Consider the following 25,422-nt stretch of genomic DNA (forward strand, 5'->3'; position numbering starts at 1 on the left):
CAGAGAGAGAGATGGGGAGAGAGATGGAGAGAGAGGAGAGAGAGACAAAGAGACAGAGAGATAGAGAGAGAGACAGAGATGGAAAAAGAGAGATGGGGAGTAAAAGAGGGGGGTGAAGAGAAAAGGGAGAGAAAGAAAAAGAGAGACAGAGGGACAGACAGAAAGAGAGAAATGAAGGGAAAGAGAGATGAAGAGCAAGAAAGATGGGGAGATAGATGGAGAGAGAGAGAGAGAGATGGAGAGAGACAGAGAGAGATGGAGAGAGAGACAGAGAAAGAGATGGAGAGAGGAGAGAGAGACAAAGAGACAGAGACAGAGATGGAAAAACAGAGATGGAGAGAAAAAGAGGATGGTAAAAAGAAAAGGGAGAAAGAGAGAGAAAAAGAGATACAGAGCGAGGGACAGACAGAAAGAGAGAGAGAAATGAAGGGAAAGAGATGAAGAGAAAAAAAGATGGGGAGATAGAGAGAGATGGAGAGAGACAGAGAGAGAGAGATGGAGAGAGAGAAGAGAGAGACAAAGAGACAGAGATAGAGAAAGAGACAGAGACAGAGATGGAAAAAGAGAGATGGATAGTAAAAGGGGGGGTGAAGAGAAAAGGGAGAAAAAGAGAGAGAGGGACAGACAGAAAGATAGAAATGAAGGGAAAGAGAGATGAATAACAAGAAAGATGGGGAAATAGAGAGATGGAGAGAGACAGAGAGAGAGATGGAGAGATTGTCTTTAAGCAGGGAGTTTCACCTATGTTGACACCAGAAGTTTTCTGGAATGTAAAACCAATAAATGAGCTCAGGGTTTGAAACAACAGTAACCAGTGCTACCATCCCATCACTCCCACCTTTTCCTTTAAATTCTTATTCATTTAAAGAGAAGGAAGTTGTTAACCCTAGCCAAAGCCGCTTTAGTGTTCAACTCTTAGCCATCACTGTGTACCACTGTTAGAAATGTTTTCTCTTCTTCATCAAACCCCAGCTTTGGGGTGTGCAAGAGGAATTTACACTGTTATCGATCAGCCTCTCCTCTCTCCCTCTTGAGTTTTCATCAAAGATGAGGTTGGCACACATTACCTCAAAGCTCCATTTAAGACATCTGAGGGTGCTCCCCAACTTAACAGACTTTAAGTGCTCACTGCCAAATTCAGAACCTCACTACCCCCTGACAGCTTTGGGTGAAACCCCCAATATGTCCTGTTCACAGCTGGGAAAACTCAGTATAATCCTTTAGATTCTCTGAAATACTGTACGTCTGATTCCATATATTCTTGGAAGACAGAAGCCCTGTAGAACAGACGGATGACCAACCAAATTAATCTAGTCCGTGAGCCTTTGTGGTTCTCTCCAAAAGGCTTTTTAAGTTTCTCCTTTTCTTTTTTAATCTACAATCAGTGAAATCCTACTTTTATAGTGCCCCTTTGCACCTGTATGCATAAAATGAATAACCCCACAGTTTAATTATGCAATATGCTATCAGTTTGGAGATGATATAAAGTTGCAGATAGAGAAAGAATAAAAACCCCTTTTGGAATCTAAAATTAATATATGTCAAACTCAGGGTAAATCTTAATCTTTTCGAAATATTTCTCTAAAATAGATGTACCTTTATCATCCAGCACATCAAGATCACTTGGAGGGAGGGAGGGAATGGAGGGGGGGAGGAGGCATTTGGTTAACATGCTACAAAACAGCATTCTCTATTCCACCTCACTTCAGGCTATTCCTGAAAGATCTGAACAGTTGTATAATAATGAAAAATGGGCAAGACTTGTGGGGCATTGCCTGCACTCACATACCTCCGCCCACGCATTCATCATTCCGCAGGTATTGTCAGCGAAAGTTTAATTGCATAAACACTCTGTAACTGTCCTGTCATATTTCTTGTCAGTCTGGATTCCCTCTCTGGGCTCACTATCTCACAAAACTATAATTGAATTGCTACCAAATCACAAGAGGGCCCCCCCCCAAATAAAATCTTTATGAATAGAATTTGTTTCCTATCAGCCGATTTGACAAATTGTGGCAGAGGGAAGGCCTCTGTGATAATTTCCGAGTTTATTCTAAACCCAGCTATTTCCTGTTTGCTCTTATCTGTTCTTTAGAATTTTAAAGCCCTATTTGGGATGTGTGTGTGTTTGTGTTTGTGTGTGCATGAATGTGTGTGTGCATGCATGCATGCATGTGTGTATAAGAGGATGGGGGCAGTAGAAATATCAATATCTACAGCAACCCTAAGGAATTCCATGGTAACGTTTTTGCAGGTGCTGAAGAGGCCAGTAAGGGGAAAAAAGAAGAAGATTGTCTTTGGCCTCCTGTGAAATGGCACCATTGGAAATTGAAAGAATTCCAGACTAATGATGAATTAAATTCTGTATGTCAAAGCAAACAGTCCTCCTTCCCTCCCCACCCCCACAATGGATGGGATTAAGTGCATGGCATTAAGTCCATGATTTGGCAAAGTGTCTTATTTTACATATTTTATTTATTCCTTGAAAAGTCAATTTGTTGTGGGTTTTTTTTTGGGGGGGGAGGGTAGTTGTTATAATTGTGAACACTACTGAGCACTTTCCTTAGTAGCTTTTTTAAGACAAGGACTAAAACAACAACGCAACACAACAAAACCTAATGAAAAGGTATGATGTTGAATTTGCCTAAACATATCATCGTGAAATTAGTGCAAATTAGAATGTATTAAACTTTAATATTTTCAGAAAACATAAAAATAAAAATATATTTGATGTGAATCAAGGGTTGCATTTAACTTGATCTGCATTTTTATTTTACCCTAATGCATCCCAGAAATATCACCCAAAAAAAGCCCTCTGGAAAAGGTCAAAATATTAGCCATTTTACTTTATAATTCCACTGCTGCTGTGGCCATGAGATATGGTTTTTGGTGAATAACTTTTAAATGGGATGGGGCTTCAACCAGATTGACAACTGTCTGATTGTTTATGTTTTTTAAACGCGCTTATCAAAATCACATAGGATTGATGGGTGTTTTTAGATGAAGTTATGTTTTTGCAACAGACTTAATTTAGGACTAAGGTTAAGGCTTAGGATAAATGAGTGCATTAGATGATTAAAGAACATTTGTCTTGTGGGACACTTAAGTCATTTGTTTATGACACTTGAAAACAAGCTTGGGAAAAAAAAAGCACCATAGGTTTAACGCATCTATTTTATATAAATGTTAAACTAAAACTAATGACTTTTTTAATGGAACTCCAAGATATGCCACTTCACGAAATATCCAGGGGCAGAATAAAACGTGCAGTGAAGTAAACATGATGAAAAAAAAATTGAAATACTGCTTTTGTCTCTAAATTGTGTATGTTTCATATATTCATAAATAAGTATATATGTGAAATATGTGTGTAAATATGTGTATGTGTCTGTATTCTATATATACATACAAATGTTTACACATATATGAAATGTACATGTATATTATATATGAATGTGTGTATATGTATGTGTTCCAAATATCTTTTATTTGTTATTGCTTTTTCATAGAAGAAACCATGTACTCTCCTCTCCTCCACCCCATCCCACCCCCAAATGTTCTCATTTAATTTTAAAAAGTATCAGAAGTTTAAAAAAAATTTTTTTGGATGGTACAATGGATGGTGCTATCATGCTGCCCTGCACTTGGTATGATAAAATACCTTGTCATGGGGGACTGGATGGCTCAGGGGATTGGTAATGGGATATACAGAGCCTTTCACCCCTGGGTCACTGGTTTGAATTTTGCCCAGGTTGGCAGTGACTAAAAGTCATTAACATCTCATGGCTGCTTGGTGGCCTATGTGAAATGAGTTTCTTAATTTATTTATTTAAGTCCATATATGGGGCCTATGGCTAGGACCTATGCGCATCTCTCTCTCTCTCTCTCTCTCTCTCTCTCTGTCTCTCTCTGTCTCTCTGTCTCTCTGTCTCTCTCTGTCTCTGTCTCTCTCTGTCTCTCTCTGTCTCTCTCTCTCTCTCTGTCTCTTTCTCTGTCTCTCTCTCTGTCTCTCTCTCTCTCTCTGTCTCTTTCTCTGTCTCTCTCTCTCTGTCTCTCTCTGTCTCTCTCTGTCTCCTCTCTCTCCACACACACATTGCACCATCATAACTCCAATAATCTCAGCTACCCAGACTCATGATTACCCGAAATCACACTGAAAGCCTTTCCAACCAAATGGATCGATTTATTCAAAACTCAAATGAAAACTTACTCTTCCCTCCCCACCACCTCCTGCCCTAGCTTATATCATCACGGGTCAGTGAACTGGATGAGAAAACAGGTTTGGTGGTCACAGGAAGGGCCCTCAGGTCACAGTGAACTCTCTTCATCCTACAGAAACAATATCTACAACCACAGGACTGCCACCAGACCTTCTTTTGGATGTTTCTCAACTAGCATGGATCCAAGTCTTATGATCACAAATTAAGAGCTAGAAGTGACGTTAGGGATCATTTGGACCAATGTCCTTTTTTTTTTTTCTTTTTAACAGATGAGGGATCTAAACACCAGAGAGGGGAGTTGATTTGCCCCAGGTCTCAAAGCTAAGTGACTAAGCCAGAATTTGAATCCAGGATCAAACTTCAAATCCAGCATCCTTGCTCTATGCATTTATGCCTCCTCCAGGGTCCGAGGAACATAGTCAGTGTCCATGGCTACTTCTATATCATGGTCACAGGAACGAATAATATTGCAATGAAATGAACCATTATTATTTTAAAAGTATTTGTTCTTTCACACATGTTATGCTCTGACTCACCATGTTATGCATCAAGAAGTCAGGCTGGAAACTGCGAAGACTTGGAGGATAACAGTGATTCTGTCCTAAAGTAGGACCAGGGGAGCTTCCTGGCTAGTCTAAAGGAAAGAGGAGCTAACTGATACCTCTTGGGGTCTAGAATCTAAGAGAAGCAATAGGCATGTTAAAATCCTGAGACCGAGACTTTTCTATAGATGTATCACTTTAAAAACTGTCCAAGTACAGGATGGAAGAAATGTGGTTAGAAAATAGTTCATGTTACCAAATATATATATGGGTATATATATATATATACATACATGCATATGTGTAGATAATTACATACATACACACACGTGTGTGTTGTTATTGTTTTCAGTCATTTCAGGCATGTCTGACTCTCTGTGACCCCATTTGTGTTTTTCTTGGCAGAGATAATGGAGTGGTTTGTCATTTCCTTCTCCAGTTCATTTTATCGATGAGGAGACTGAGGCAAACAGTGTTAAGTGACTAGGCCAGGGTCACACAGCTAGCAAGTGTCTGAGGCCAGATTTGAACTCATGCATTTTCCTGATTCTAACATCAGTGCTCTAACCAGTGTGCCACCTATGCTGTGTATGTATGTATATATGTGTATATACACATTCATATGCACAGACAAACACACATATGCTTAGGTGCACACACATATACAAAGATACATACAAGCACACATACCCACATGTATATGTATATATACAATATATTGTGTGTACATATACATACATAATATTATATATATACACACACAACACATGTATGCATATATAGTACAGTAGATAGAATGCCAGGCCTAAAGTCAGGAAGACTCAAATTCCTGAGTTCAAATCTGACCTCAGACATCTATTAGCTGTGTGACCCTGGGCAAATCACTTCACCCTGTTTGCCTCAGTTTCCTCATCTATAAAATGGCAAACTATTCTAATATCTTTGCCAAGAAAACCCCAAATGGGATCACGAAGAGTCAGGCATGACTGAAAAAGCTCAACATCAACCACAACAACTACACACACACACACACACACACACACACACACACACATTCTATAGCAGACTTCAAATTTAAAAAGAAGCCAACAATGGGGAATGGCAACCAGAAAAGCTAATGAGATCTTACACTTCATTAAAGGAAATCTAGTGTATAGCCCAAGCATGGTCATTGTCCCAGTGTATTCTGCCTTGGTCAGACCACATATGGAGTACTTTACCTAACTCTGGGTGTCAGTCTTTTAAGGGATAGGCAAGAGCTGGAATGTAACCAGAGGTTGGTGACCAGGATAATGAAGGGACTAGACACCACACTATATGGAAATCTTCCAAAGGGATTGGGGATTTTTAGCCTGGAGATGAGAAGACTTATGTGCCAAATGATAGTTGTACAAAATAATCTGAAGTTCCCTCATGAAAAATAGATTTTATCTATTTGGCTTCTCCCCAAGTAGCAGAAGTATTTTTATTAATAGATAGAATGGATAGAGAAGCATATTTTTGGCTCAAGATAAGGAAAAAAAAACCCTTGCCATTCCATTCCAACATTTGCATTGGGAGGTAGTAGATGATTTTCATTTATGGTCTTTAAGCAGAGGCTCAGGTATGTTGCTGTAAGGATTCCTTTGTAGCTATGAGCTGGATTTGATGGCCATTAAGGTCCCTTCCAACTCCAAAATTTTGTGGTTTATGTGATTTACTAACCCCTCATTATATTCAAGACAATAGACTAGATGCTGGTGATACAAAGACAAAAATGTAACAATCCATGTCTTCAAGGAACTTTCATTATACTTTGGGGATATGATACATTATGTTCACAGAAAAGTATAAAACAAGGTAGAAATGATAATAATTAATGTTATCCTACAGTAGAATGGGATGCCTTTGTGAGGAGGGGATGGAAGTTCCCTATCACCATGTAAATGGAGGCTTGTCAGGGATGTCGTGGATGGAATTTGTGAGTCCATTAGGATTTGGACTAGATGATTCCAAAGGTTCCTTCCCATGGTGCTTGCCAAATCCAATGGCCTTTTTTTTCATTTCCAGCACCTTTGCTCCTCTGCAGCATCTGTCACTAATGACCATCCACCTTGGAGTCAGGAGAGTCCTGGGTTAAAATCCCATTCCTAATACTAGCTGCGCGACCCTGGGCAAATAAATTAAGCCCTTTGACCTTTGGTTTACTAATATTTAAATTGGAATTAATGGTCCCTTAAGTATTTGCCTCATAGGATTGTTGTGAGGATTGGGTGAAATAATATATTTCACATACTTTAAAATACTACATAAGTATCAATAGTAATGGGAGTTCTTATCTTTTGTTAATTATTATTGTTGTCACTGTTATTCCTTTGCATCTTGTGACACTGAACTCTTCTGGTTTTCCTATATACAATCATCCCATCTTTGCCTTCTTCATTAAATCCTTTTCTGAATTGCCATTTACCATAATTCTGTCCTTCAGTCTCTCTCCTCTTCTCTTCTCCCTCCCCCTCTTGTTTCTTCTCTTTTCTCCTCTCATTCCCTTCTTCTCCTCTTCTCTCCTCTCCTCCTCCCCTCTCCTCTCCTCTTCTCTCCTCTTTTTTCTTCTCCTCTCCTCCCCTCTCCTCTCTTCCCCTCTCTTCTCCTCTCCTCTCCTTTCCTCTCTTCTCCCCTCTTGTCTCCCCTCTTTTCTCCTCTCATTTCCCCCCTCTTCTTCTCTCCTCTCCTCTACCCCTCTCCTCTCTTCTCCTCTTTCTTCTTCTCTCTTCCCCTCTCCTCCCTTCCCCTCTCTTCTCCTCTCCTCCCCCTCTTTTCTTCTCCCCTCCTCTCCTCCTGTCTCCTTTCCTCTCCATTCTCTTCTCATCCCCTCTTCTTCCTTTTTCTCCTCTCCCCTCTTCTCTTTCCTCTTCTCCTTTCTATACATTATCTCCCTTGGTATCAGCCCTTCTCACATCTTCAACTTTTACCACTACTCCTATATCAATACTTTCAACTTTGACCTCATTCTTGAGCCTATAACCTGCATTTTCATGGGCCTCCTGGAAAGATTCACCTGGATGCTGACACATCTGATTCAATACATTCCAAAACAAAATCTTTTCTTGAAAATCTCCTCTCCCTGACTTGTCTATTTCCATAAATGACCTACTAGTCACCAGATCACTCAGGCTGAAGACCTAAGAATAACATTTGACTCCTCTCTTCTTCTGCTTCCATATCCAATCAGATGCCACTAATAGTAATAACAACACTGCCAAGTTTATTTAGTGATTGAAAGTTTGCAAAGTGTTTTCTGAACAACAATGCTATAAGGTCATATGAGTATTTGAGTATTTGTGTGTGTGTGTGTGTGTGTGTGTGTGTGTGTGTGTGAAGCTTTGAACTAGTCATTTCATCAATGTAAAAAACTTCCCCATCTAAGAACTCCTTCCCCAGGTGTAGATTATCAGTGCATCTGAACTTTACAATCTTAGAGCCTTACTTGGGGCTTGTAGACGTTAAATGACTTGCCTAAGGTCATACAACTAGTATTTGGCTGAATAAGTCTTGAACCCTGGCCTTCTAGACTCCAAGGCCAGTCCTTCATCCACTGGGTCCTGTGCTGTTTCAGTACAACTATTTCTGTTTTCCAGTGGAAGAAACAGAGGTTTGGAGAGGTGAATGATTTGCCCATGATGACACAGTAATTAAAATCAGGTTTTCTATCTCCAACTGTAACTGTCTTTCCACTAAACCATATCAATTCTTGAGTTGCCAAGCCCCCTCAATTCTACCTCTGAAATATGCCACATCCATCTTTATTTTCTTTTTACTTTGCCACGTAGGTGGTACAGTGGATAGAGTGCTGGACCTGGAGAAGATGTAAGTTCAAATCTGGCTTCAGATACTTACTAGCTGTGTGAACTTGGGCAAGTCACTTAACCTTTTGCCTCAGTTCCCTCATCTGTAAAATAAGGAAAATAATAGCTTCTTCCTAGGGTCGTTGTGGGCATCAAATAAGACAATAATTGTAAAATGCTCAGCAAAGTAATGATCACTATATAAAAGTTAGTTATTGTCATTATAATCAGCTTAAAACTTCATTACATTTTGCCTGGACTACTGTAATTGCACTCAACTAGTCTCCCTTCAGTCTCTCTCCATCACAATCCATTTTACACGCCACTGCCAAATTAATCTTCCCAATTCACAGATCTGATTCATGCAATTCCATCATTACTGAAAATGAAAATCTCCCTAGTCTGATACTGAAGGCTTTCGGAAAGAGGTCGCCAAATTTATTCTTTGTCCTTATCCCATGTCACTTCCCCTCCATGCACTCTGGCCCAAAAAACCAAACCAACCTCCACAAACATTCCTTTGGTGGCCTGTTCCTCTCCTTCTGTTCATCCTGTTCCCTGAGGTTCAAATGTCCTCCCCTTCCAATCTCCACTTGGTAAAGTCTCACCCATCATTCCAGGCCTAACCCACATGGTCCTTCCTTCATGAAGCCTTCCCTGATCCTGCCTTCCTTAGATCTTATATAGTACTTTGTACTTTCATGCCTTTATGTTCTGTTTTTATTATAGTGATTACTATGCAAATCTTGTCTCCCCTCTAAATCCCTACCCACACATCCTACCTACATGCACAGATGCTTAAATTGTAAGCTCCCAGAAGCAAAACACTTATGCCTTATATATCTTTGCATTTAATTCAGTATCTAGTACAGTGCTTTGCCTCCAATGGGCACTTAATAACTACAGAGTTAAATTTACTGAATTTGGTAAAATGTAGTATATTTCAATTGCTACCTAGTAAAAATATATGACCTGAAGAAGATGTAAACATCTCTCCTAACTCTTTACTCTTCCAGAGTTTGGACCGGTTGCTTTAGTAAATTAAATAATAATACGTCACATATGTAATGCTTTAGAGTTAACAAAGTACTTCCTAGTAAGAACCTCATGAGATAAGAAGCTCAAATATTGTTACTCTCGTTTAAGGGAAGGGTCCAAGCATAGTGTCTATAATGCGTTGGGCAATGTGTTAAGTACTTTATAAATATTATCTTATTTGTTCCTCAACAACCCTAGGAGGTAGGTGCTATTTATAGAAAAGGTAACAGAGACAAATAGCGGTCAAGTAACTTGCTCAGGGTACTACAGCTAGTAAGTATCTGAGGCCAGATTTCAACTTAATTTTTCCCGGATGGCCATGCCGATCATCCTGACCTATGTCTCGATAATAGACCTCAATGACTCTGGAGAAGAGTGAAGTTTGTGACTTTGCTCAGCCCTGCCTCACTTAAATCCAATTCATGCCTAAGTCAAGACATCACCCTAGTGATGTCTTCGGTCCTCTTCAAGAATGAAGAATGAACAATTTTCCCTGATTCTAGGACAGGTCCTCTATCCGCTCTACCACCTAGCTGCTTGCCAGGTAAAGACAATGAATAATTTCATCTTTTGGAAAACAAGACCCAAGAAAATGTGAAGCCTCACAGACTGTCTGTTGTCTGCTCTGCCAACTTGCCTGCTCTAGTCAACTTCTCTAGCATCGGGACATGGATCACTCTGTGAAGAAGGAGGGAATAACTATATTCCCCATCCCCCAAGACCTGACACTTAAAACTTACTTGAGAACCTTCTGTGGCCCTTCACCAGTTTCAGTGACCTGAATCCATGGTGAGAAAGGGAAGAGACCGCAAGATTTCATGGAAATTCCTGGTGCACAATGGGTAAAGCAGCAGAAAGGACATAAAGATCATATTTCCATTGGGCCTGTCTGTGCATGTGGCTAGAAGGGGAGGTCCTGGCTAGGGGATGAGTTTTGCCCATCCTCTAACTGTTCAGATGCTGGTGCCCAGAGAATGGGGGAAGGGAGATGCTGTGTGGGGAGGAAAGGAGATAGAAGGACATGTCTAATTATAACTTAGTAGAACTAAAGCTGCAAGGGGGGAACTTAGGAAGCCATCTAGTCCCATTGCCTCTTTTATTAGCTAGTGGCACACAGTGGAGAGAGAGCTAGACTGAAGAGTCTAGAAAGCCTGAGTTCAAATGCTGCTCCAGATGAAGAAATTAAGTGACTTTCCCAAAGTCACAAAGCTAGCAAATATCTGAAGCAGATTATTTTTAAATTTTTGAGATAAGGTCTTTCTATCTTACCCAGGTTAGAAGAGCAGCAGTCACTTACTGACCTTATTTTAATAATGACTGGCACAGGAATTGCTCCCAGAAGCTTTCTGTATTGACTTGGCTAGACTTAGTGAGGAACCCTGATCAATTTAATACACTCTAGCTCAGAACTCCTGAGATCAAGAGATCTACCAGTTCTCTCCCCTACCTAGCAGGGATTACACACATGTGCCCACCATGTTGGGTTGAACCCATGTTGAATGCTATTTCCTCTCGATGCCAGATCATGGATCCAGGTTACTGAAACTGGTGATATCTTAGATAAATGAAGGGCAGCGAAAGATTCTCAAGCAGGTTTTAGGCATTAGGTCTTAGGGGATGGAGAATATAGTTATTCCCTGGAGAACTATAGCTATTCCCTCCTATGACTACTATCCAAGGGTTGTTACCATATAAAGGAAAATAAGCATTGTTCATATTCACCTTTAGAGATGAATGAATCCACTTTAGAACAGAAAGCCTATACTAGCACTAGTTTGCTTTTAAAAATTTTCTCATCATTTTCTCAGGGCAACATTATGTAAGGAAAAGGTCTTAGAGTAAGGAAGACCTGGGTTCAAGTTCTGCTTGTGACATATTGACTATGTTAGCCTGGGCAAGTCACTTAACTTTTTAGTGCTTTATCTAGGCAACTCTAAGGCCCTGTCTTTTAAAATAAGTAATTATTAAACAGTTACTATGTGATAGATATTGTCCTACATGCTAGGGAAACAAAGAATGGTAAAAGATAGTCTCTCCTAATTTAATGGGAGAGATAGCATGTTAACTATGTACAAACATACCACTTAGAGGAGGTGCTAACCAGCATTGGTAGATTGAGTTCCTTCATCTGGGAGTTCTCAAAAACAGTGAAATCATGGGTTTGTTTAAAAACAAAACAAAAAACCCCAAACACCCAAACTTCTAAACCTGTGTGTATAGTGATTCTGATTAGAGAAGAAAGCTCTCTTCTCTGCACCAGAGGACTTGCTGGTTACTTTTCTCCCAAGGTCCCTTCTCGCTCTCCTGTTCTTCAGCCCTTGGACTCCCCTCTCCTTCAGCTCAGCCCTGAACTGTTAGAGGCTCTGTTCTAATCTTGGCTCAGCAACTGACTTTAGGTGGCCTTGGGCGACCACTTGCACAGTCTGTGATTCATTCTGCCTGGCTGTAAAACAGGGATAACGGCACTGACCTCCCTCAGAGGGAGATAGTGTGAATTAACTCCTGTAATTACCAGTTGGTGTGCTCTGGATACATGAAGTGCTCTATTAATGCCAACTATTATCACAGCAGCCCCAGGAACAGCTTTGTTTCAAAAGAACAAGGCTCACAGAAGATCTGCTTGGCAAAACACTGACAACCGAACGTTGCAAACTTTGCACAGAAGCAATATTTCCAGCATTTTCCCCAAAGCAATCGCGAGTAAATTGCTCACTAGGGGTGGAAATGGTTTTCGACCAATTTTGCCTCTTCTGATCTATGCACCCTGCAAGGCTTAGTCAATGCCAGGTAACTTATCCTTTGTAAGTCTACTGTTTAGTGCAGATGAGGAATCCAGAATGGTATAATTTTGACAGGAGAGAGATTTCTGTGTAGTGGTATGTATTAAGAACAAATGACTTGTGAGCTTTGTTCAAGAAGGTAAGAGCTTTATAAATTGAACCTATAAATTGTAATTATCAAGCATCCAACTTGGACATGTTTTGTTGAAATGCAGAGAAAAAATAGGTTGCCTGTTAGCAACTTAGCTTGAGCTTTATTTTATAGAAACATTAAAAAACATTCCCCCTCATCACCACAGGTAAGGCAACAGTAGAATTATGATCTAGAGAGCTAGGAAATAACTGCCTCAAAATAATGGGTTTAAAAATAATATTGATTTTCTATTATTATTATTATTGCAGGCTTAGAAAAACTGGCCCTTATAATTTAACGTCTTGTTTATTTTGATAAGAGGGGTCTCTCTTCCAATTATTCTGTGGGTTATTTGCCATATTTCCATGATATCACCATATTCACTTGCATAAGAATTATACTTTTTGAGCTGAAAATGGGGGTACTGATAACTAGAAAGAGAATTGGGGAGGGAAATACAGACAAATACTACAGAGCCTGATTCCAGGAAGGAAAAGAGAGGCTGTTTTTCTACAATCAGAGCAATTTCACTGGCAAGTTTTTCCATTTTGAAACCATAGAGAGAGTAAGGTTGAAGAGCTGGGGAGGGTGGCTTGGGCCTGCAGTCATGGGGTACAGTAGCTAGATCTGAAGAGCAGCATATTGATGGGTAGGACAGAATGGGTTTTTTGAGTGATTTCTCCAAGTACTACAGGCACCAGTGAATTTTGAACATTATCTTATCCCAAGTAATGAGCACATATGTAGATCAAAGGGGGCACAGCTAAAATGCAGTTGTTATATTGATAGATTGATATGTACCATTAGATTGTAAGCTCTTTGAAGGCAGGAGCTGTCTTTGCTTCTTTTTGTATCTCCAGTGCTAGCACAATCCCTGACATATTAGTAGTAGCTTAATAAATGTTTGTTGATTGATTAATTGATTGGTACTTCCTGTAGCTGTACTTAGATAAAACAAGAAAAAGTGTGGTCACCTAGCTCTCCTTCTAGAAGACATCTTCTAACTGCCATATAAAATGAGATGGCCATTTTTCCTATCATATAAAAGGGCTTTGACTATTATCCAAAGGATGTTACTGTATAAGGGAAAATAGGTATTGCTGATGTTTACCTTTAGAGCCAAATGAATTCATTTTAGAACAGAAAGTCTATACTAATACTAATTTGCTTTTTTGGATTTATTCATCATTTTCTCAGAGCAACATCAAATAGATTTTGTAATGAAATAGGGAGAAATAGAAACATTTTATTTCTAAGGATGAACAATAATTAAGGTACATATATTGCCCTCAGGACTTTTTTTTTTCTTTAATGAGAACATTGCCCAAAAGCACCACTTTAAAATTATCTTAAAACTTTCATTGTAAGAATGAAACCAGTTCGGTTAAACTGTTTTCTGTATGGTATGTGCAGCACTTACACATGCAGATATTATTAACCAAAATAAGACTGGCTTATGGAGACATGTACCCTCCTGGCTTTTTGTTCTAGCTATACTAGAGACAAATTTCACATTCAATCCATCAGAGATAACCGTGGTAAGTTATCTGATGGATTTATCTTTGCTTATGTTGTATGAATATGGAAGAGAATTAAATGTGTGTTTACAGTTTGATAAACATTCAACATAAATTATACATTTTAATTTCATTTATTAGTTAGGGACTATGGAAAGCGGGGATTTCATAGTATACAAACTGCCATGCAGATTGAAGGATTAGACAGGCTCCTGAAAAGGTGCACTAATTGTAAGCACAAAATCCATTCTGATTTTAAAGCAATCACTACATGATTTGGTACTAGGAGTTTAAGTAAAGTAGAAGTGGAATTGGGTTCAGCCAAGTAACGAGTGATGGAGGAAGAACATTTCAGATGGGGAATTTACTCAGAGAACTCTGAAATCCAGCCAGCTCATCACCATCATCAGGAATAACCTCAGAGCAAATACCTTCCTTACCATATGAATACTTATACTGATGTTGGGAACAACATGTTACCCTTTCTCAAAGCTCTCTTTATCATGTTAAGGAAGTAGGCTAGGCCTTGTGCCATTAGCATGAGCATAAATCCTCCCCTCCCTCTCCAGGCCCCCTACCTGATAGATATTATCTTACCACATAATGATTCCAAAAATCTCACTGAGATTAATGATGATCACATAATTCCAGAAAGTCAGTACTCTATATGTAGAAATATATTGGCAATAAAAACCAGTCACTGTTGTGCCTTTTCCCCAGTAGGGGATCTCTCACTTTTCTTTGATTTTTAAAGGCTTCAGATCAATAACTGGAGTGACATTATTAACAGCTCCCTCAACACCTTGGCCAGCACTAATATTAAATCCATTATACCTTCTGTTTGACATTTGCAGTACAGCAGAAAGTGCTGTAGATACAGTCACACTGTCTTGGGACCAGGGTTGGATGCTGGGTTAGTAAGATGGTTTCCCTTGCCTGACTTCTAAATTCAGCTCATTGATAGGAAACTGGAGCTATTTCAGAAAACTACACTAGGCAGTAAATAATTCAACTGTCAAAGTACAGGTATCTCCCATCCGTGTGGCTTTTGGAACAAAGCATCGAGCCAGTCTTCAGATGAATGCTGAAATTCCTTATTGTTTTCTTGTCTGCCATTTGTACCTGTTATCCCATCATCTATTGGGGACCTTCTAATGAACTCCTTGGAGAGATGAACATGAAGGTCTGCAAAAATGAGCTGCCTCTGTTCTTTCCAGTCAGAGCAGGATCTGATCAGATTTCCTTAATCTCATAGGCATAAGCATCTGTGTAAGGGCCTCAGTGATTCTGCTTTGATAATGAAGATGTCTGCTGAACTTAGTAATTTCGGCAACATTTAATGGCACAGACACAGACACACACACACACATACACACATACATGCGCGCACAAAAATCACCTAGATATGACTTTCTCAACCTGTTTCTTTCTACCCCATAGTAGTCTAGCTACCAGTTAAAACTTTTAAAGGAAGCCTTACAGCCAGTATCTCAGAGAATCAGTGGGTTAAATTTGCTGTTGTAGTTATTCTTCACCCAAAGTACTGTCTCATACATTTTGCTAAGTTGTCTAAATCCTGGTGTAGTATTGATTTCTCCCTCTATGAGCTCTCACCCATTCAATAAGCTGCAAGGACCCTCGTCCTGGCTCAATTCACTCTAAAGCAGGGCTGGGATATGTTATTCCTGACGGTAGACCTACAGTTAGGAGCTTATTACCAGGAAGCTAAAAACAGCTTTTGCAACAGAAAAGGAAACTTTTTCTTTCAAAATAAAAAATAAGTAAATAAAAAGGACAACTGACCACAGTCATTCTATGACCTAACCTCCTAAATAGGAACTCTTTGGTTTGAAAATGTTTCTAAATTTCTCTGGTATTCCTTGGAAACAGCTGGTTTTTCATTTATTGAGCACTTAACAGTAGCTAAGCTGAATTTATTAAAAGAAGAGTATGGCAATCATAATCCCAAGACTGTGGAACCATTAAAAGAAATGAAAAGATATAAGAAGATCTATGGAGAGTAAATTACAAATTCAGGCTGTATGGTCCAGAGATTCCAGGCTTGACAATATCATGGGAGCCTGCAGGTTAAGGAAAGCATTCTCCAAAATGGTCAAATCAACCTTTAAAGGGGGGGAGTAATCTTTAACTTGATAATTTTTTTTTTAACCCAGGCAATCTATTTCCTTTTCATATGCCCTAAGAGTTTCTTTAGGATCTAAGGGTTGAATATTAAAAGAAATATCATATTTACTCAACTATCAAGAAAGACACATGCACACATACAAAGTATATATTTGGGCTGGCTGTACAGTCAAGATCTTTCCTTTTATTATTTCCTTTCATTATCTTCAGACTGATTTAAGACAAGACAATCAAAGGATTGGCTGCTCAAAGCAATAGAATTCTTATTACAGCCCAGTATCATTGCCTCTTAGACTAGTTTAGTCTCTTATTTCCTTTTATTATAATGCCAAATGTTATTTAGATTTCAGTCATTTAGTAATGCTACACTGAACACATCACAAGGCTTCTGAAAAATTCCACACCTACTAGCCTCTTCATTTTCATAATACTCATATATTTGTAGACCTTTTCCCCCAAATTACACTGCTATTTAAAAAAAAAAATCTGTGTCTTAACATAGTTTAAAAGATTATGTTGCTATGAACATAAACACTCTTCCACATTATTAAGATTCAGAAAATCTAGTTAAAATTCCTTCAGCTTTTAAGAAACATAAGCAGCTTTGGGATGTAGTGCCTGACACTAACTTTTTAACTAATTCCCTTAGAGGGATCATCTGCATTAGTAAAGATATTTGGTTAAAGGTAGCACCTTCAGCAGCTTTTCAGTACTTGAGCAGTCAATCTCAATGTTATTAAGAACCAAAGGTCTGAAATGGCCCAAACTAAGGATTTTTAACACAAAGAAGGTATAACATTCACCCAAAGGACTGCCGAATCACATGCAAGGAGGGGAGAATCTCTTCTTATCAGGGCTGCCGTGGCAATAAAGAAAGCTGTTATTTGGGAGTGACACTCATGCTTTTTACTTGTATTGGGCAGCAAAAGAAGCTCTTGAGGGGAGTAGGTGAAAGAAAGTCGAGCAAAATGGTTGCCTTTTTCAAGCAGTGAGCCTTCTGTGTGAAAAAGACCAGCGCTCAACTTTGAAAGGAAGAAGGATTCGAGAAGTTCTTAGGGCTATCTGTGCAAGGTAATAATGGATGGAAGAGGGAAGATGAGCACTCGAAGAATTTGATGGGAGTCATTCTGTCTGTGTGGACACTTTGTAGAAGGTTTGGGATTTCATAGCAGCTTGAATATCAAATCTAGACCTATTCTGGTATTCATGATAATTTAGGACCAGGACCATTTCAGTTGAAATGTATGATGAGTTCTTGAACCTATCTTGTGCCAGAGGTTGCTTCCAGGAGGAAGAGTATTGAAGGAAAGGGATTAGCAAACAATTGGTTTCTTTAGGTCTGTGTCCAGGGGTTTATAAATTATAAACCTTCCACACCACTAAGCTGTGGCCAGTCCAGAATAACAACATCTGTAGAGGCTAGATTCTAGCTCTGTCCCTTTCTATTATTAGGGAATAGGGACTGGTTCAACATTTCCCAAAGGTAACAGTCTTCTTTTTCCTTCTTTCTTATTTAGTAAGAAAACCTACTGTATAAAAGCTAGATGCAGTCAGTATCTTCCTGAAGGGGCCTGGAAAGAATTATTTTCTTCTTTTATCAGCTCAGGGGCTCCAATATTAACCCTGAGATTTGTTTCTCCGTTTTTCTCCTAATAAAATATTTTTTTGCCATATGAATCTGTTTTAAAACAACAGATCAAGTACAGTACAAACATCTTTAAAGAGTACAAAAATAATTTCCCAAGTAAGCAAATAAAACTTTGCACTTCAAATCAGGCCTTGATTCATTAAAAATCTTAAACTTCTCATGAGAAAAATTAACATTTAAACCACTGCTGCTTGGCCAAGCACTCCACCACACAAGAATATGAAATATCTCCTCTAAAAAAGTACAAAAAGGACAAAACCACAAATGTGGAACTTCAATTAATTTAAAGCCCCAATCAGCAAAGAATAAATCCTTCGCAGATCTAATTACCAGAGCTCTCGGAAGACCCAGGCCGACCAGCCAATCTTCCCCGTGTTTGAACAGCTTGATGAACTAGGGGACTGATGGATATCAAGTCATTTTGTTTAATTTATAAATGGATTTTCCCCTAATACTTAAATTATCATCAGTACAACACAATGAAAATGGGAACATTCTGAATGCAAAGTCTATAAGAGGCCTGGAAGGAATCCCAATGAGGAATGTCACCTCTGTTCATTCCTCTATACAATTGATCTAATTAAATACTGAGGGTGGAAAGGCAGTTTAAAATGTAGCCATTACTGTTTTCTTTTTAGCCTTAATTTATCTGTTCACATCTTTCAAGTACCTTCTGATGCTTAAAAAAAAAAAGAACCAAGAATTCTGCATATGCCCAGTACTTTTCATTCTACACAAACCTATTCATAGATTTTGCTGAATAATAAATAAGTACATTGCATTTAGCCACTGTAACAATCCAAGAAGAGGGTATTCTAAATCAGAACCTTTTTCAGTCATTTGAAAGAAAAACTAAAGAAACTAATGCCTTTTGTATGTATTGTTCGACCAAAATTAGATCCTTGCTATTATACTTATTAAAATGTCTCTTTATTTTCAAATCTCTTCCTGATTTAATTACTGCATGGAACCAAAAGCCTTGCACAGCATTGTTAAATACCATTAGACCTATTTATAGTCTCTTCACACCAGCAACTTGAGCTCAATCATTTGGTAAAGGTCTTGCCCGGCAACCCACTCATTGTGATTGCAATTCCCACCTGGCTCAGGGGTCTCAGACTGAGAAGATGAAGATGCGGAGCTTGCTCCATCCTCTGCTGTCCCCTGTGAGAGGAGGCCTCGCCCGGGCGGAAGCTTCATGCCCAGCTGCTCTGCCATTTCCACATGGTCTCCTGGGTGGACATAGTCAAATACACTGCTGCCTGTCAGTTCCACCTAGGGGGGACAAAAGAAATGGTGGGAGAGGAGGGAAAAGAAGGAAAAGAGAAGGGTTACTTGCTTTTTCATTTCCAACTCCAAGGCACTATTAAGTTAGGCACTGAATAGAAATGCAAATCTGGTTCAGTCCAAGAAACACAGGCTATATTAGCAGTCAGCATAGACCCCGCCTTGATTAGGCCCAGGGTGTGGGTAACAGAAGAATCAATGAACCAGAAAGAAAATGAGGGTGTTTCTACACTTATATGGCAAATATTTAGCCCTGTTGAAAATGTGAAAAAAAAATTCCTACTAAAACCTTTGGCTTTTAAAACTAGATGAGTGGCACCAAATATCTGAACGTTTGGGGTCGTATAGACCAAGTATCTGGATAATGGACTGGCCCTTTCAGTTTTCAATGAGAACTAGATTCGTGGAGATATGGCCCTGGTTTATTTCAGCTTTCTTAGATGCATTTTTATACATGTAGGCAGTACAAAGGGCTTATTTCTATGTAAATTTAAATGTAAAAAAAGTGCTATTTAGGAATATATGAGAAGATATAATGTTTTCATTAAATATTACTCATTAGCTCTGTAATCACATGGAGAATTTTCCACATGAAAAAGGTCAGCTTGGGTCTAAGCCAGTGAGTTGTTTTTTTTTTTTTTTTTTTTCCTGCTGGTATCAGCTTGTTCTAACTTCAATCTAATAAAATAGATGGTACAAATCTCCTCGAGGGTAGTTTTTTATGTTATATTTTGTATGTGGTTAGGCCTACCAACACAGAGCAATGAATGTAAGAATGCCAGAGAAGTCAGACTCCAGCTGAAGTCTTGCATGGTTCACCAATGTTTGAGGTGGCCCCAGTCTGGATTATGGGCTGGGTAAGGGGGCAATGCTAGGATTGGGCTAATTTCAGTATGCCACTCCCCTCCATCTTGTATCTTTCATCTTCTTTCAAGTACAGCAATAATGCTGCTGAGGGATATGCACTGGGGTTATAAATACTACAGAAAAGAGAGAGGTGTCAGGAACAGGACAAGAAAAAGTCATTTTTCCAGGTCACTAATGGACTTTTCCTGATTTGAGTAGTTTAATAGTTAGTAGATCAGCTAACACAGGCCATGGAAACTGGCTGCCCTTTACAACTCCTCACAAGTTACTTAGGAGGATCTACCCAGGAGACCATCAGGTGTGCTGGAGGAATCTTTGGATTTAGAGTGAAGAGGATTTAGGGTCTTATCTCGGCTCTGACACTTACTCCCTGCCTGACTCTGGAGAAGTCACTTACCCTCTTTGGGCCTTAACTTCCTCATCTGTAAAATGAATGGGTCAGGTTAGGTGATCTCTAAGGGCCCTGCCTGTTCTATGTTCCCTGTTTCTGTAACCTTTCTTTCTTTTCTTTCTCTTTCTCTTTCCTTTGTCGTCCCTCCAAATTTAAATTTGGCTTTTAAATATCAGGGAAGCTATCACAAGGGAGGCATATCCCTGAAAACCACCATGTTGCATGGGACTGGTAAGATCATCATATCTACTTCCAGACACTGTTTGATTAAAATCTTAACAGGCAACACATCTCCCATATCTGTCAATTAAAAGCAGGACAGCCAAAGAAACAGGAAACTGATTTTAGTTTGATCACCAGTATTTCCTGAAAGAGGCTTACATACCTCTTGCCAAAAATGAAGTAAGTTCTTGTGGTTATAAAATGACACTCTGCTATGATATTATTTGTCTACTGACTATATCATTTTACAATAACTATTTCATTCATCTGGTATTGTTACAGAGTCTAAATCAGGATTCATAAGTGATCAGTTCCTCTCCTCTGGGAGGGAGGGATTACATGTAAATAATCCCTTTAATGTACGCATTGCCTCTAAGCGTTTCACACAGCAATAAATTGGTAAACTGAATTTGAGCAATTAAGAAATTAAATGAAACTAATAAAATGTGTATTTTAATATTTCTTGATGGTTATTTTGTTTGGGGATTAGCGAATATGAGAAAGTCGCTCTCATCTTGCATAGAGGCAAAATGTAGCACTTTAATAAACTATTTCTGTCAGTTTCCTTAAACTCTATCTTTTATTTAATACTGCAGCACGCCTTTCGGCACAGGCCACAGATTGTGATAAGCTGACAACATCGGAGTGGAAAACACTGTAGATTTCCCAGGTTACTGATTATTAAACATTCACACAGACCCTTCTCTGTCCCCCAGCTGCTAATGCCTTCTCCCTCAGATTGCCTTCCATTGACTTGGTATATAGGAAGTACTTAGTCATTTACATGCTTGTCTTACATTAAAATGTAGGCTCCTAGAGGTTGGGTACTGTTTTTGCTTTTCTTTCTAGGACAGGACTTGGCACATAGCAAGTGCTTTTTTTTTTAGTGTTAAGTAATCTTTTCTTTATTAGTTAATTTATTTTTCGTTTTCAACATTTACTTCCTTAAGTTTCAAATTTCTCCTCCTCCTTCCCCCCTCCTCCCCAAGATAGCATGCAATCTGATTCAAGATCTACACATACATTCCTATTAAACACATTTTCATATTAGTCATATTACATAGAAGAATCATAACAAATGGGACAATAAGTGCTTTTAAATGACTGAGTGCCTGACATGGGGGTTAGTCTTGACTTTTGTTATTCAATCATTTTAGTAGTGGCCAACTCTCTGTGACCCAATTTGAGGTTTTATTGGCAGATACCACAGTGGTCTGCCATTTCCTTCTCCAGTTCATTTTACAGATGAGGAAACTGAGGCAAACAGGGTTAAGTGACTTGCCCAGGGTCTCACAGCTAGTAAATGTCTGAGGGTAGATTTGAACAGGAAAATTAGCTCCCAGCTGACTTCCCAGCACTTTATCCACCTAGTGCCACCTAGCTATCCCTAGGGAGAAAGTAGTCACAAGTAAATGCTGGCCAAGTGGCAATGATAGTAATGTTGATAATAACTAATATTTACACAGCACTTCAAGGCTTACAAAGCATTTTATATATGGTATTACATTTGATCCTTACAATAACCCTGTGAGGCAGGTACTATCCCCACCCCCTTTTTACAATAAACTCTTGTGGGAGAGATTGAGTGACTTGTTCAGGATCATTTGGCTAGTGAGTGTCAGAATTCAAATTCAGCTCTTCCAGATTGCAAGTCCAGGGCTTTATTCATTACCCCAGTTAGCTTCAACAAAGGTTACTAACTGGGGGGGAGGGAGGGGGTCAAGTTCAAGTTCAGGACAATGGGGTTCAGGTCTTGGGGAGAGGGGCCCTATTTTCTTACCCTAGATGTGTGTGCCTCAGCTTCATTGGTTTTAGTTATTATACCACTGAAATGGTCAGAGTGAAAAAAACTATTGCTATTCTTGATGGGAAGATTCAGTGAAGGGGTGATTATTTTACCCATGAAATGATCATAAGGTTTAGTGTCACATAAGGACATTTTCCAGCATCCACAATCATTTACTCAGTGAGCAGAATTCTATGTAGATAGACTTTATCTACATTTGCATTCCTATTGGAAGCATTACTGAATCCAACTTAGACTCCACACATATGATCTGTGTGACAAGTTCTGCCTCACCCCAGGAGGGTGGTGAATATGCGTGGCATCTCAGAATAGTAAAATCTGATATTTACTTAGCATTTTTGGATTTGAAAAGTATTCAGCCTATTTCATTTCATACAAGTGTCACAACATCATCTCCATTTTACAGATGGAGAAACTAAGGGTCAGAGATAATAAGTGACATGCCTATGGTTACTCAACTATTAAGTACATGACATGCCTATGGTTACTCAACTATTAAGTGATGGATCCTGGGTTTAAACTCAGATTTTGCTGTCCTAAGTCACAGTGTCATAGATCTAGATCTGGACGGGCCACAGATGCCATTTAGGCAGGTAGAAGGTACAGGCAATAAGAGTGCTGGGCCTAGAATCAGGAAGACCTGAATTCAGATCTAATGTCAGATACATACCAGCTGTGTGACCCTGGGAAATTCATTTGCTTTTTGTTTACCTCAGTTTCCTCAACTATAAAAAGGGGATAACAATAGAGCCTACCTTGCAGGGTTGTTGTGAGGGTCAAATGAGGTAATAATTGTAAAGTACCTAGCACGTGGTAGGCACAATATATTTCCTTCCTTTTCCCCTAGTCTAACCAACTCATTTTGCAGTGAAGGAAACTCAGTCTTGTGGAAGTTAAGTGACTTGGCAGTTCATACAGATAATAAGCATCATAGGTGGGATTTGAACCCTGGTCTAATGAAGCTCTTTCTACTATGTCATGTCCCACTCCTCTTTGCCCAACATTGCAATATTCTACTCATAAATAATAGATGACAGTTATAGACCACTTTCAGGCTCAAGAAGTTCACAGCAGAGGTTCTTAGATCTGCTTTACTAGGAAAAGTAGCTGTTTTAAGGGGTCAACAAGCTCTTTTAATCACATTCGATAGCTCAGGGAAAAAGTCAGCACCCTAAACTTCAGAGAAAATAAAAACAGAGAAAATACAGGCAGAGAAATAAATACCAACAGTCAGGGCTCTGACTTCCTGAATTAAAGCAATAGCGCTATACACTTTACATACATCCCTAGATTGAAAGAGCCTTTACATCTGATCAGTTGGGGAGCTCTGAACTGGTCACTCAGAATCTCCAGCAGGGTCCTTCTCATAAGCGAGCCCCCAAAGTAAAATACCAACTCAGAGTATATATACACTTCTCAGAGCCAGAAGGCACCACAACCCTCAGTGCCTAATTAGAAATTAGCAAAAAGTGTGAAAGCCTTCCTGTAAGCAAGTCTCCTAAGCAGGCTTCCCTTAATGGGCTCTAGCTGAGGTTTATTAATGAGTGGGGAAGATCTTATATCCCATTAATATTAGACACATCTAGCACAATTCTCACCACTGGTCGGTCTCTATCCCCTGGTAACTTGACCAGTTCATGAGTTACTTTCATTCTCCTCCCTCCATTTCAGGCCTAAACAAAGATATATTGATAAGGGGATCTTTGCAAAGGATTTTCATTTTCCTGTGTCCAGAACCCTGGATAGTAATCCACATTACATTCCACACATGTATAGCACTTGAAGGTTTACAAAACGTTTTTACAAATGTCCTATGAAGTGAATAGTGGAAGTATTAATATTCTCATTTTACAAATGAGAAAATTGAGACTCATACAGATTGCATGAAGGTCATGTGGCCAATAAGTGTCAGAACTATAAAAAAGAATTTGGCTTTTTGATGCCAAATTCACACATCCTCAATTGAATTCTGTTGTTTTTTATTCTCTCTGTGACTTTGAGTAAGTTGGTCACCCTGTCTTGGTCTCACTTATCACATATATGAAATGAGAGAGTTAGACGTTAGGGTATCTATCGTGCTTTCCTGTTGTAAATCTCTGATTCTATAATCCTAGAAAGAATGGGGCCAGGCACCAAAACAAAGTAAGGCTGCATTTCCCCAGAAAAGGGGTTCCAGTGAAAGCTCATGCACAACACCAGTGTCCAGCATCATTATTTTGAGAAATCCTTTCATCTACTCCAATTCTCTCATTTTACAAATGGGGAAAACAAGGCCCTGAGATAAGAAGTGGAGTCAAGATTTGAACTCACACCCACTGACTCCAGATCTAGACCTTTCTTCTCTGTACCACAATGTCTCCCAATTAAATTCAGCAACGTTTATTAATTACCTACTATGCACAATGTAGTTCAGGTTGTTATTGTTGTTCAGTCACGTCCAACTCTTCATGATCCCATTTGGGGTTTTCTGGGCAAAAATAATTGGAGTGGTTTACCATTTCCTTCCCCTGTTCATTTACAGGTGGGAAACTGAGGGAAACAGGGTTAAATGACGGGCCCAGAGTCACATAGCTAATAAATGTCTGAGGCCAGATTTGAACTCTAGGCCTAGTGCTCTATTCACTGAGCCACCTGACTGCCCAAGTAGTTGTACTTCAATTAACCAGTGTCAAAATTCCTGGTAGCCCTTGCTACTCATCGTATTTGGAGTTTCATGCACCTGTAACTTGACCAATACAGCTTTGGTTCTACTGAATTAATTGTAGTTATAGTAAAAGGGAGCGCCCTAAATCTGGCAATATTTTTGGATTTGGCATGCTTAATGGCTATTGCCTGGCCTGGATCAGGACCACAGACAGAGTCTGGATGCTGTCAATCTTACTCTAGTTTTATAGCAACTTATCCTTAACTTTTGTCTGCATCTACAAAAATCTGTTCCCATTTATTCTCATGAGTCCCACCACAGAGATGCCTCTCTTACAGATGTTCTCTTATTCATTTC

General features: G+C 39.2%; 1 protein-coding gene across 5 annotated transcripts in view; it reads right to left on the minus strand.

Annotated features, from left to right (window-relative positions):
- NPAS3 (neuronal PAS domain protein 3) overlaps positions 1 to 25,422 on the minus strand; it is a 1,174,175-nt gene that overhangs the window by 179,381 nt on the left and 969,372 nt on the right. For all 5 annotated transcript variants that reach the window (XM_069105971.1, XM_069105969.1, XM_069105968.1 and 2 more), the window contains one exon: positions 18,948 to 19,122. In XM_069105971.1, coding sequence (XP_068962072.1) covers positions 18,948 to 19,122 — 175 coding nt within the window. The remainder of the gene's footprint in view (positions 1 to 18,947; positions 19,123 to 25,422) is intronic.

Source organism: Petaurus breviceps, unplaced genomic scaffold, assembly GCF_028583685.1.
Source record: "Petaurus breviceps papuanus isolate PSGF00001 unplaced genomic scaffold, PetGlider_PUasm1.0 77, whole genome shotgun sequence".
NCBI classification, from domain to species: Eukaryota; Metazoa; Chordata; class Mammalia; order Diprotodontia; family Petauridae; genus Petaurus; species Petaurus breviceps.